Raw genomic sequence first — 15,036 nt, 5'->3', positions numbered from 1 at the left:
TGTTAAGTGGCTGTGTGTTTCCACCCAGTGCAAAGACCATTTCAAAATCTGATGAAATTTTATGGAAGCACAGGGATTCGAGCAGACGGGTTTGATGAGAGGAGGAGGTGAATGGATTATATAAGGTAGCAACCACTCCTCTCTGTGATCTTCCCTCTGTTCACTTTCTGTTCACTTGAAACCAATAGGCAGGGAGCTTTATTGGCTCACTTGTAGCAGCACTGTACAGTATGTGTACGTCTGAAGCATGTATATATTCATACCATAAGGAATTCCCTCAGATGCCCAGCCAATGCTTTTTATAATCGACTGATAAACGTGCCAGAAGTAAGTCAATATTCGAACCACCAAAAGAAGTGTTTCAGGAAACTGCTTATATAAATGCAGGTAGGAGCCAATTTGCAGCAGAGAAACTACTAGCAGAGTGCTAGTAGTACGCCATGTGGTCCATCTGGCACTGAGCTCATTTCTGTCGTGTTTTGAAAATACTCTGACTTTGATCATAGATCAGGGCCAGCTAAATCTATTGAACAGAAAGCAGACTTTGCTGCCAAAATAGTTTTTTTTTTTGCTATACGTGTCTGAGCAAATCAACGAGTAATGTGGAATAACTCTGTGCGTGGGTAAACCTATGATTTATTTATGATTTATTCATGGGCAATCTGATTAAAATGTTTTCTTTTTCAGAGGCAGATTGGCACACCAGAATATGCTATTAGAATATGCTAACACATACATGTTTTAATTGTGTAACTAATCTTTATTTATAACCATTACATGCTTACTTATCCACGCAATACTCTATCATTTGTCTCCTTCTCCTTCTCCCTACCTCACCTCACACACCGTTAGTCTTGTTCTCTCGCTCACCTTGTATCTCTATCTCTATGCTCTCTCTAAGGGTGTGTGTCTGTGTGTGTGTGTGTGTCTGTGTGTGTGTGTGTGTCCAGCGTTCTTTTGGGCTTTTCTCTCCCGATGATCTCCTCTCATCCTCAGTGGAGCAGGCTTAATTACAGTGTGGCTCTCTGCGCTCTGCTTGGTGCTGATTAAAAGGGACACTGACGCTCCATAGGGAAAGCATGACTGGGAGTTTGTTCACTTTCATGCACACTCTGCTTATCGCTGTATGTCCAGCTCCATTACCATGGCTTTGAGGCCCAGTTTGTAATTGCCTCTCTTTATTACTGTGGCTACATGTCAGGCCAGGGAACAAGGACCTGCCGCATCAATAGAAAGTCTGTGTGGCAAGCCTGGAATGCGCGCACACACACACACACACACAAATATACGCATAGACATTTGCTCAGTTGTAAATGTGAATGCTAAGACAGAGGACATGCAAAATGAAGCCTTTTGAAACTGAGTCGGTATCATGCTGAGATCAGTTGACATAATAAAATAGACCCTCAAACTCTTACACACGAAAGGCTTGACTTAGTCTGATACTGTCAACAAACTAGAGGTTTTGTACTTTATTTTTTTGAAGATTCTTGCCCATAATGACAAATTCATACATAATAATTATAAATATAACCTTCTAAAAAGATGCCCTTCATAAAAGGGGTTTATGTGTTATGGAAAATACCTTTATTAATACTTAAACAAGAGTCTACAGCCAAGCTACCAGCTCTATGAGGCTTTACATATAGACATAGCATTGCTTTGGGCTAAATGCTAACATAAACAAAACATGCTCACAATGTCAGTGCTAACATGTTGATGTTTGGCAGGTATAATCTTTACCATGGCTATGTCCAAAATCACTCCCTAGTGCACTGTACTGTACTAATTTATTTTCTATATAGGGCCCTCAAAAATTCCACAATGGAATAAAAAAGTAGACTGATGGGAATGTCATTAGTTTTTCAGATATTTGGTATCAAACAATAGTACTGGACTCATTTTAACCTGATGATGCTGTTAGATAAAGTCAGATAACAACTTTGTGCTAATCCATCTGTTGGATGTTGAGATATTTAATTGGATAAGTGAAAATTTTGACCTTCTAGGGACACTAGAGGAATAGTCACAAGGTCATCTAAGTCATTAGGATTCATCCTCTGAATATCATGAATATGTGTACAAAATTCGATGACAACCCATCAAATAGCTTAGTAAGTCCCTGGTTATTTATTGTTAATTCATCAGGAAAATCCTAATGGACCATTTAACTCTAACCATCTGGAAAAGGCTGCAGAGCACCTGGGAGAAAATCCATTTATTAACACCTTATTGACTTTTGTAACTGCAGATTTGAATGCTTATTAAAAAGTCAGAGACACTTGAGTACATATTAATGGTTTGTGTTTTCTACAAATGTCTATGAATATTATGTATTCCTTCATGTTGCCGCTTGTCGCCTTTGGGACCTTTACAAGAAAGCAGGGGACGTTTTTGTAACACAACATCACCCATGTTGAGCTGACACAGCACCTGTCTTCGTGATGGAAAGAGTGCACGGTACCTGAAGTAAAACAGGCAGATGTCAACTGTGCAGTCTTTGCAGATCGTCCTTCAACAGATGGAAAAACACAATGACCAAGACCCTGAATATGTGCTGAAGTCAGCGCATCTACATTTTTTCTTTGCACTGCATGTGTGTTCTGGTAGTGCTGCAGATTGCTTTAAATGTCAAGCACATATTTGGCAGGGCATTTGTTATCCTCTTAGTTATGAAGATTAATTAATACGCTTTTACAACCACTCGGTTCGGGTTTTTGTAGCTCTAAAATGTGATTAAAAACATATTTGGTGTTTAATCATAGTTTGCTAGGACTGAATGCATCACACAAACAAAATGTGTTTTTTTTTTGTCTTTTGTTTTCGCAGGCTTCATGAAAATGAGATGAGCTTTAAACCTCAACTGTCTGCCTTTGAGTTCCAACGTCTCCTTTACAACCTGACAGCTATCAAAATCAGCAATGCTGGAGGACAGAACTGTAAGTGTGTGTATGTGTACAGAAACATTGCTATTCTCTATATGCTCTACTTTGTTTTTTTCTTTCATTTATACTTTAGATTGCATTGCACTGAAAAACAAACATACCTAATGTACCGTAATATTACTGACTTTTGCACAGTGCGGTGTGACATACCTTATGAAAATGGTTATGTATGCCGGGAGTGCATTTATGCATTCCAGTGCAAAATAAATATTATGTAATATTGTTTCTAAATGCACTGCAATTTACAACTGATACCAGCGAAATGTCATGTGAAAGATTCCAAAACTTCCACATTTTTGTTAATGAAAAATACATTTTCATCACACAGCGGTATAAATTGTTAAATCTGCACCAAAGATAGTTGCTAAAACCATGTCAGTGTTAGTATTCAGGGAGTAGTTCAACTGTTCCAAATCTGGCTCAGCGAAAAACGGGACAGTTATTCCCAGATGTTGATAACTAGTTCTTCAAATCCTCCTTTTATTTGTATCATGTCTTTCCTCTCTCTCTATCTAATAGTCTGTATTGTAAAGTGCAGGCAGGATCTGAGAGGCATTACGGCAGATTAGAGCACCAAGAAGACAGAACAGCTGGCCAAAATCACCAAGCTCCCTCACACTTACTTACACCATTTTAATTAGTTGCTCAGTGCAGGCATTGTGACACACACTCTTGTGTGGTTCCACATGCACTTGGGCATGCAAAAAGACTGGCACAGAAGTTTGTGCACACAGAAACAGAAGCGCAGTCATGCATATTCCATCAAACTGTTTCCTGTAGCCATCCACCCACATGAATGTGCAAACAAAGTCAAGCACACAGTTTGCACTGCATCTATTACACATCACGGGGGGAGAAACTCTGTTAATGATTTGTGTTAGGTCTCAAACTCATTCTCAAACAGCATTAGAAGTGCCTTATTGCTGCAGGCTGCGCGGCAAACTTTAATATCAAAATCCCATAAAGCTTCCCTCTCATCTTTCTCCTCTCCCCCTCTCATTCTCCTTTACTCTTTAAATTTCTCTCTGCACCAGAGAGAGTCTCTTATAACAGAACTGTACTATTTTAATGACAGTATTGTCTTTAGACTATAAAGGTACGCTTTGACAGCAGCCACAGTAAAGGCCTTTCATTTTCTCTCCCAGAAAAATTGAGTTTTGAACAGAGAGCATAGCTATATTGGAAGTTTATGAGAAATCAATGGTCTAATGGCTTAATGTACAGATACCTAAAGTGGTCTAAATTGTCACAGTCCTCGGGGCTGCAGTAAGCTATTCAAGGGAATTAAAATTTCAACTGTTCTGACAGTCTTCTTGGAAAAAAAGATTGATGGAGAGAGCTTGCAAAGCATGACTTGAAATGGAATGTTTTTAATTAATTGAAATATAAGGTTCGATGTTTGAAAACTGTTTTAATTGCACATTTTCCCCCATTGAATGAGCCAGTATAATTCAGGAGGTAGAAGGGAGTAAAGGGTAGAGGCTAAGGCGAGTAATGGAGGAGGAGGACAGGCATGCCTGCTGATTATCCCTCAGAGGTGCAAATGTACTGGGTTTCAACACCGCTGAAGGAATGGTTGGATCATAACTTGTTAGAAGTCAGGGTCCATCCTCTCTTCTGGTTCTCCCACTTTCTCACCCCTCACTGTTTCTTCCACTCAGATTTCCCTCATTATGCAGCTGCTCATTCACACTTGGTTTATTTCTGATCTGACAAAGCTACATGCTCATACGTGTACAGCATCTATATATCTGTCTATCTATCTGTCTATCTATCTATTTGAACCATGTGTCTTCAGTGAGAGCAGACACAGTAATGGAGCAGGAACAAAAGTAATTTTGTGTTCAGTGGCTGTGGATTTGAGACTAAAGGGTGAAAGGGATTTGGTTCAGGATGGCCTGCTTCCATCACTATTCATGAGAGGAGAGAGGGATCCTGAAACCCCACAGGAACTGCACGTCTGACATACCTCCACCAAGTCTCCTGTCTCCTTTTCTTCTCGTCTTGCTCTGCTGCAGTGATTTATTCATTTGCTATATCAAAGATTCCCTGGGTGACGAGTGTACGTACGTGTGTGGGCGCATGTGTGCACACGTGCGTGTGCAAGTGAGCATTAAGTGTGGCATTTACGAGCGCGTGGGTGGATGAATCTGTTATTGCGTGTGTGCATGTTTATGTGTGTGCGTGTGTGTGTCAGTCTGTTAACTGTAAACACAGGCCAGAACCTGTAATGAGACAGGGAGGGAGGGACAGCACTGCAACAAATGCTAATAACCAACTTCTTAACGAGATACAGAGCACCACGCACATACACACACACACACACACACACACTAACACATACATATACCTTATTCCAGAGAAAAGCATGTGTCCCAAACACTTTAATATGCCTCTAAGGCAACAATTATCACTTTACTACTAACCTTTGTAAGCATCACTTTTATGACAAAGCACTGTTATCGTCTTTTCTCTTCCTTTCCCTCTAGATACATCGCAGCTCGCAGGAGTAACTCTGACCTCAGCTTTCATCTCCTCTGAACCAGCAAGTCCTCCTGCCCCATGGGTGGAATCTTGTTCCTGTCCCCCGGGTTTTGCTGGCCAGTTTTGTGAGCGCTGTGCCCAGGGATTCACCAGGGAAATCCCTGGTGGAGGGCCTCTCTCAACATGTGTGCCATGCAATTGCCACCAGCATGGAACCTGTCATCCGGAGACAGGTAATACATGAGATGTATTCCCTGCATTTACATAACTGTGTTCAAATGATAAAATGTCAGGAAGGCGTGATGATTTCAGTGCCGCTTCACTGACAGTGAAGACAGAGACTCCTGCTGAAGTAGAAAAGTCTAAAAGGCCTGAAAAAGGTGAATTCATAAATCATGTGCAGAACGTTTATACTTAAAGGGGAACGCCAAGAGTTTTCAATTTACTAGTCACAGGGAGTAGTGCAGAGCTTGTCAAAACAGCTGTATAAAGCTTTATGTGGCTTTGGAGGAGCTTTGTCAAGTTTGAGAAGATAACTTAAGTATCTCAGTTTATGCTTGGAGACTACAAATAACAGAAACTGGGGGCTTGGAGTTTGAAAGAGGTGGGGGGATTGTCTGAAACCGCATTCATGTCATATCGGTGTAATTGTAATCACCAGTTTCAAACTTGTAATTACAAGCAAGAAACTTAGATATATCCAAATTGGCACAAATTGGCGACCGAAGCGCCTGAAAACCAAACAAACATAGATGCCTCGTATCAGCCAGTCTGTTGTTAAAGATAATTACACTAAAATTAAATGGATATTGTGGACAGTATTTCTAACCTTAGAATTTGTGACTAACTCTGTGATCATACAACCATGTTGAGCCGTCCAATGACATGACTGCTCACAATTCATAAGCAGAAGACTCTTTTGCATTTCTGCCATCCATTCTATATATCATGTGAACACTGCATAATGGAAGATTGCTAACAAGTTGCATTATGAGAAGTGTATGGGATTCAGCATTTTTAGAGATTGACCCATATTAGGGACTAAAAGTCAGAAAATCTCTGCCTTAGCTGCATCAGCTGTGACATTTAATTTATTATCTGTCTCTTGCAAGTGCCCCGACTTTATGCAAGTACAAAAATACATCACTATAGTATTTTTAAGTAAACCAGAATGATCATGTTTCATTTACTTTACTGCATTATGTAAGAGTCTTAGGGCGTTTTCAAATTTATGGTTTGTTTGTTCTGGTCCACAGTGGACTAGTTGGTAAACTTGGTGCATTTTTCCCTGGGTTCGGTTTCTTTTCTCACAGAGAAAAACTCAAGTGAACCAAAGTGCATCGCTACAAGCCACTGGAGAATATTCACTTTGCTTATTGGCCAGATGTGTCTGGGGCAGGAGCGAGAACATAAACACAGGAAGAAGGTCCTGAAGAAGGTCCTCTGGCCAAAACCAGCATTTTTTCGGACCTCGATTCACCCTCCGGCTAGCTGCTGGCAACTGTTGATTTTGCTCATTTACATCCCAGTATGCAAAGCACACCTGGCCTAACAGCTGGGTCAGATCGAGGTCGGATGACTACGACAAAAAAACAATCCTCAACGGGTCTTGTTTTGGTCTGCCCCTGAGTATGATTGCTGTGTTCAGACCTGCCCAAACACATCCTACTAAGGGGGAAAACGAAAGAGTCTCATTCAATTGGACTAAACAGCACAGGTTTGAAAATGCCCTTAGGTTACTACAGTTTGTAAAAAAGAACAGTTTCACCATACTTATAAGACTCAAGTTGTTGTTCTGGCTATGGCAAAACTCTTTGCTCATTGTTAAACAGAACAGTATAGTTCTCCTATAGAATATAAAACTGATCCAAGTTGATAGTTAGGCAATGAAGCCATTCCTCTGAACCAGCCAGTGTTACATGAGATGAGGGATCATCAGAGGTTGTTGAGACAATATTTTCTGTCACTGTGCCTCTGAGAGAGCAGAGGGAACAGAAAGAGATGCAGGCTGTTCGACTGAAGCATTTGTCTATCTTTCTAGAACTGACATTCAGTCATCATTGCTTCAAGGGAATATAACTCAGCCATCCCTCAGGAGGATTGGCAAGCTATCAGTCAAACTGAGAACTGGATGGCTGTATTAATACAGCAATATCCTCATTTCACACAACTAATCTTTATAATACTAACTAAACTGGAAGTGTGTGTTTAATGCACCGGACTTTATTATGGGAGGTAATAACAGCAGCTACAATACTTTTTCAGATTCATATCCTAAACTCAACGTCCCATAAATGACAGGAGTAAAACAGCAGCTGTTGGGTGGGTAAACAAGTCAACCTCTATGCAGTTATTTATTTATGCGTGTGAGTGATTGTGTACTATATGCACTCTTTCTTTTTCTCCCAGAGTCTTCTCACTCTCGCAGCTTTAAACAACTCACTCCGTCTCATCCAAAAGCAGACAACTATCCCATCCAAGGTTCCACCCTCCATCTTTTATCTTTTCTCAATCTCCTCAATCTCTCTCTCTCTCTCTTCCTCTTCTCTCTCTATCGCTCCCTCCTACCCTCAGACTTAAAGTCTCAGAGATCTGACCTAGTTAGGAGATGCCTGAAGCTTTGGCTGTGAGTGTCTGTTATGTTTGTGGCTGTGTGTGTGTTTATATGACTGTGTGTGTGTCTGAGGTCCGGAAGCAAGTCTGGTATCACTGCCTGCCTGCCTCCCCCCTAATTAGACTTGTTAACTGCCTCTTGGCTAATGATGTCTAATTTGCTTGCAGATTTCCTGTGTCTCTTATGTCTCTTCTCAATCTGGATGTCTCTCTCTCTCTCTCTTTCACACACACACTTGTTCTCTCTGCTCCCTCTATCTGCCTCCTCTTGTTCCCCTGACTCCCTAGTCAGCCTCTTGCTGTCTTCTGCTTCCTTCTTCCTGTTAGCTAGGATTGCACCTGCTCTCTCCAGTCACCTTGACTTTGTTTTTAGCGTCCTCAACTCCCCGTACAGTATATCTTCCTGTCTTTCATATATATATATATATATATATATATATATATATATATATATATATATGTATATATATATTTCATTTGTGTTAATATCACCCTGTTCTTTCATGCGGAGTGTCATTTGTAAGTATTGTTATGTAGAACAGGATTCGGTGCCAACAATAGCTTCAACTTAAATCTGAGAGCAGATGTGAGAGGAAAAAGTGGTGAGAACCTGAATAAAAACTGAAAAGTGAGTTGATTTTGCTTGTTTCTTATAAAGATTTAAAGTGTCAGTGGGTAGAGAAAAGATTTCTGTGCAGTCCAAACACGAATGTGCTTGTGTTCTGAGTTGTTGGAAGGAAAACCCCATTAATTATTAATGAACCTGTTTGACACTGTTTAACATCAAAGTGGGTTTGGTTTACACTCAGAAGGTTGAACTTTGCACCATTTAGCACCATTTAGTTAACCCCTAAGTCCCCACAGACTTTGTAGATTTATAGCCATGTTAGTGGTGTGGCTCTACGTCTCTTGGTTGGTTTGTCCACGTTGGACCAGACTGACATATCTCAACAACTATTGGATGGATTGCTATTAAATTTTGTGCAGACATTCATGGTCCTCAGAGGATTCCTGATGACTCCCTCACTTCTCTTTTAGCGCCACCAGCAGGTCAAAGTCTTCATTTATTTTGTGAACTATTTCAACATCTACTTGATGAGTTGGCACAAATGTTTGTACAGACGTTCATGGTTCCCAGGTGATCTCCTGACTTTTCCTCTAGTGGTGCTATGAGGTACACATTTGTGGTTTTAAGTGAAATATCTCAACAACTATGGGATGGATTGCCATAAAATTTGGAACACAAATTCATTAATCCCTCCTGGATGAATTTTAATGACTTTGTTGATCCTTTGACTTTTCGTCCAGTGACTTTTCATTCAATATTTACCCACAATTTTGGTTTATGATTAAATACTTTCAAAATTGAACATGATTAATTAGCACTGAACTTTGTGTACTTTGTGTTTAATGCTAATTAGCAATTGTTAGCATGCTTAGATGCTAAACTAAGATGGTAGTCATGGTAAAGATTACTCCTGCTTAGTATCGACATGTAAGCATTGTCACAGTGGCCATGTTAGCATAGCTTTAGATAGTCTTATTTATTATGCACATGCACACACGCACATGCACACACATATTCTTTTTGAGATTTTTAAAAATATTTACACAAGTGACATGCAAATGATGAAAGAGTGTTAAATATGGAATAAGATGTGTCCTCTGAGTCATGGATCAAGAATCCCTGGTGTGCTGTGTCCTTTGGCATAAAGCTCTTGGGTTAAATAGCATTAGCAGAATATTAGGAAAGGATGCTAGTTGAAATAAGCTTTTCTATTTCAAATGGATGATGATGGCTCATCATCTTCTTCTGAAGGCCTTCTGGCTTGTCTTTAATAAAAAAAAAAACGAAGCAAACAAACAGCAGAAGCTCTCCATAAATCTATAAGTTCAGGTCAAGGGGAACTATCAAAGTAAGTCGATTAGAGACACCCTGTTCATCATTTGTCACCAGGAGGGCAGACCAACCTGCTGTTTCTCCTATCAGAATCTTAATTGCTGTATAATTACCTAACGACTTGTATCATCATGCAGGGTGTGCCCACAGACAGAACTGGGATAGAGTTTATTCACTGGCTGCCGAGGGAAGCTGCAGCCAATGGTGCTTCATAATCATGATTTATTAACACTCTCTGAGTCGTGTCGGTTCTGTTTGCTGTAGCGCAACACAACAGATTGGAAATGTTAATATTTGCGGTGGAACGAGCAAATTGCAATTTCTGTCGAGCCCTGGTGCTGGGGGGGCTGATGATGTCAAACATATGTCCTTCAGATTTAAAAAACAATGTGTGTGTGCATGAGTTTCCACAGTTTTTGACATACTTCCATTTCACCGGACTGGACATGCTTCTATACAGTTTGTACACACACATCTCTGTATGCATACACTCCATCTGTTAATTGCGTACACACCATCCATAAAATTGGGTAGAGGCCATAATTTATTAGCTTAAGTGAGGGTGTTGAGGAAAGAGAGAGATGGTTGTAATGGAGACGCTCAATTTTCTCTGCAGCCCACACTGTAGAGGAGTGCTCATTAATCATCTAAACAAAGGAAACACATGATGCTCTCAACACTGTAGTCTGTGCTGAATATGGAGTGTTGGGGTGCTGTATTAGTGCTCCTCTATTTGCCCCAGTCCCTAATAGTCCTGTGTTAGTCTTTCATGGTGGACCACATACCTACAGTACATCTTCAGAGAACAGTGCCATCTGAGGGAGGTTGTCTGTGTCTGAACAACTACACACAGGGAATACTACTCAACCTGTGAAAATAGTTTTATAATGACATATGTGACTATAGAGGGGGTTTTTGAAATGTGAGGAAATAACCCAAGTGACAGTGTTAGGCTTGGGGACTTCAGATATTTTGCAGAGAACCTGAGTTACATTCTGGAGGCATGAATTTGAAAGACATGGGATTTTTACCAGGCAGGGAGGGGTCTAGCGAAAAAGATATCTCCTTGCATTATGGGAAGTGTAGGATCTACACTAACTTAAAGTCAGGATATCTTGGCCTCTGCTGATTTGATTTGGACCATATCTTTTTAGTCATGTAGGAGTGTGGCCTTAAGGATGGCAATTTCAGTCTACACGTCAACCACTTTAGTCCAGACTCATATATCCCAACAACTATTGGATGGATTGCCATGACATTTTCGACAGGTTTTCCCTAAGGATGAGTCTTACTGACTTTGGCGCTCCTCTGACTTTTTCTCTAGTGCCACCATGACATTGACATGTGGTTTTGTGTAAAATATCTTCACAACTATAGGATGGACTGCCATGAAATGTCATGCCTGTCTCAGGATGAATTGTAACAACTTTTGTCATCCCCTAACTTTTCATCTAGGACCATCATCAAGTCGAAATTTTTCTTTGTCCAATACAGCTTCAGCTGTGCTTTGTGTTTAGTGCTAAATAGCAAATGTTTGCATGCTAACATGCTAAACTAAGATGGTGAACATGACAACATACATGCCAACATCAGCATGTTAGCACTGTCATTGTGAGCATGTCAGCATGCTGATGTTAGCATTTAGCTCAGAGCAAAGCTGTGCCTTACAGTGTGAGTCTTGTATAATCCATCTCTTGCATGTCCTCCAACTTTATGGAAGAGCAACACATTTGCAGGAGTGTCCCTTTAACTGTTTAAGATCTCAAATATTCCTTTTTTAAAAAATCATATCTGTCTAATCTAATATCTAATTCCGTCTATTTATATTTTTTTTTATCACTAAGCCACAACAATGCTAACACTTTCTTTGTGTTTTCTCTGTAAAATAGAGTGCATTGTTGTTTTCAAGAGGTGTTCTTTTTTTATCGTCTTATCGGCTGTTTTTAGGCAGGGGAAACTTCCTCATTTTCATACATTTTGGCAATGCACCAGGTTGGTTGTGCTAAGTTTTCCTTGTCTGAACTAATTTCATCAAGGGAAAGGTTGAAACCTTTTCAAATCAGTAATCTCTGACAGTGTGACTGGAAAGCAAGGCAGGCAGACAGAGTGTGCACATTGTTTATTTTTCTGTTTATTTTTGTGTAAAATAAATGTGCTGGTAGTGAGGAGATAAGTAAAGCGTGCTGAATAGGATCAGCAGGAGAAATTACATGGTAAGATTTATTCTAACTGACTACATCTGTCTTTTTTGCTCTTTCTCACTTCCTTTTCCCTCACTGTCTCTCCTCATATCCCATCATGCTGATACAGGCCAGGCATCTCAGGGCTTAGCCTGCAACAAATACAGCCCACCAGAGAGATTAGGGGGTTGAATAAGCCAGCACTGGAGCCAGCTTCGCTCTCTATCAGTTTGTCTGCCTCAACTTTCTCCCATAGATTTTTCTAACTAATGACCTTAGAGAGCTGAAGATGGCATTTAAACAGGCATTTGAGAAATGTACGCCCTGGCTTGCTCTGTCTCATTCTAAGGTGGACTTTTGTTGGTAAACACTGACTCACAATATCCTCCATTTTAAACCAGCATTCTAATGAGTGTGAGCAGCATGTTTGGTCATTTCTTCATCTGCACCCTAATTGATGCAATGGGACAGGTACTCTGGGTGATGGCCTTTATTAGGCCAACTTCAGTGTGTTTCGCTGCAGGAGCCCCTGGTGGTCCATTCCCCTTCACAGACCAAGACCGAAAAAAAAAGCTTCTCTTTCCCATCCTCCTTCACCAGACTGCAGTGGGTGTGACATTTAGCTATGCAAAACCACTGTGCATTATTCAAAAATTTGGCCCCGCACAAATGTCAAAGTGAGACATAAGCATATGCTGTTATGAAACAGAACAAGGAACAGAAAGACCTTATTTATTCTGGGGTTGGTGGAGAAGATGATGCATCCAGGTACTTGTGGCCAGCAGAGTGTGGCTAACTATGACTGGCCTTCTTCATAGGCACAAGACTGTAGCTAGACTGTAGAGATTATAGTAAAATAAGTGGTGAAAACCTATTAACTTGAAATCTATGCACTGGGCAAATAATCCTATTTCAGTCTGTCTGTGGATGCACTGCACAGATCTATAGACACAAATAGATCACTTCAAATTTTAAAGGTGCAGTGTGTAGAATTTACTGGCATCGAGTGGAACGGACTTGGCCGAAATGGAATATAATATTTTTAAGTATTAATTAGTTTTAATTAGTGTATAATCCCATGAATAAGATAAGAATCATTGTGTTTTCATTATCTTAGAATGAGCCCTTTATATCTATATAGGGAGCAGGTCTTCTTCCATAGAGCCTGCCATGTTGCACCACCATGTTTCTACAGTAGCCCAGAACAGGCAAACCAGACACTGGCTCTAGAGAGGACCTTTTGCATTTTTCGCAAGTTTCGCAGTCACCGTAGATTCTCCTACTTTCTTGGAAGGGGAGGGGTATTCAATTGGTTGCAATCTGCAATCCTACACACTGCACCTTTGCTTTCAAGTGCATCACATTACATAAACGTACACATTAATCCTAATTAATATGTGTTTTTTTCAGTATTAATATGTCATTGATAAGGATAAAAGAAAATTCATCAAATGACTCCCTCTGTTTGGTTAACTGAAGCAGAAAGCACCAATTTTGCCTTTGATTGTCTGTCTGTGAACCTGAAAATTATCTAATTAAAGTGCACCTGCTATTGTGTTTTGTGTGATGATAAAATTTTATTATGTAGCAATATGCTTATTGCCGATGACAATGGGGAAAGGGCAGTGAGACAGATGATCCCAATTAAGACACTTCACTCTACATCTGTATCTTTATTGACAGGCTCAACTCACATTCTTTTGACCACTTACAGTAGTATGGACACTGATTTTTTTTAAAAATTAAACAATACTAAAAGTCTAAAGTCATGCTAGCAGGTCTGTGAGGTTGCACGTAGGCACAGAAGTTTATGTTGAATGCTAACATCAGCTAACTTGCTTGCAATTACAATATTAACATGCTGACATTTGGTCAAGTATAATGTTTACCATTTTCAGCATCTTAGTTTAGTGCGCATAGCACAAGTCATGCTTTTTGTGATTTAGCATAATAACATTTACTAATTAGCACTAAACACAATGTACAGCTGAGGCTGATGAGAATGTCTTTATATTTGCAGGTATTTGGTCATATACTAAAGTATTGGACAAACTGAAATGAAACCTGATGATGGCACTAAATGAAAAGTGAAGGGGTCACCAAAGTTATTGCAGTTCATCCTGAGGGGGGCATGATGAATGTCTGAACCACATTTTATGGCAATCCATCCAATAGTTGTTGAGATATTTCTCCAAAAAACAAAAATATCAACTTCATGGTAGCACTAGAGGTAAAGGCAGGAGATCAGCAGTCAGTAAGATCCATCATCTGGGAATCATAAATAGGCACCATCGTTCATGCCAATCCATCAAGTATATGTTGATATATTTCACAGGATAAGGGAACTTTGACCTGCTGGTGGCGATAGAAGAAGAGTCAGTGGATCATCAAAGACATAAGGATTCATTCTCTGGGAACCCTGAATGTCAGAAAAAACGCAATTCATCTAAAACTGTTGATATTTCAATCTATAGTTGAGATATTTTGACCTACCAACATTGCCATCTTAGGAGCTGTTCCGCTAGAATGAGTAAAAAGACAGAAAAGAAATATCTTCATCTCTGCCTTATGCCATGTCACAAATGGAATTTAGTCACCCTTGTTAAATGAATTAAGTAAATGCACAAGATATTTAATTATAATCAATCTAGGATAATTATTTAGCAACTTGCTGTGTCTACTGAGCAAATAGAATTGATCAGAGTAAAATACACAGTACATGGTTTATCCAACTCCTCTAAAACAAAAGAGACCCAGACTACAGCAACATGAGCTACAGCCACTGAGAGTTCCCATCCCTGCTACCTTAAGGCCTTGGCCATAACAATTTGGCTGCCAGCCTCTCTACACAAAACAGGAATTGATGTTTTGTGTATAGAGTTATTTTCCTCAGTTGCAGTATGACAAAGCATAT

At 39.9% G+C, this 15,036-nt stretch overlaps 1 protein-coding gene across 1 annotated transcript in view; it reads left to right on the top strand.

Moving 5' to 3' along the window:
* Nucleotides 1-15,036, top strand: part of lamc3 (laminin, gamma 3) — a 108,070-nt gene that overhangs the window by 71,770 nt on the left and 21,264 nt on the right. Inside the window, exons 11-12 of the mRNA XM_042395502.1 lie at nucleotides 2,830-2,939; nucleotides 5,435-5,662. Of these exons, the coding sequence (XP_042251436.1) occupies nucleotides 2,830-2,939; nucleotides 5,435-5,662 (338 nt within the window). The remainder of the gene's footprint in view (nucleotides 1-2,829; nucleotides 2,940-5,434; nucleotides 5,663-15,036) is intronic.

This window comes from Thunnus maccoyii, chromosome 19, assembly GCF_910596095.1.
Source record: "Thunnus maccoyii chromosome 19, fThuMac1.1, whole genome shotgun sequence".
In the NCBI taxonomy this organism is placed as follows: Eukaryota; Metazoa; Chordata; class Actinopteri; order Scombriformes; family Scombridae; genus Thunnus; species Thunnus maccoyii.
Note: the sequence above shows the minus strand (reverse complement) of the source record. Positions and strands in the feature narration are given on the sequence as shown.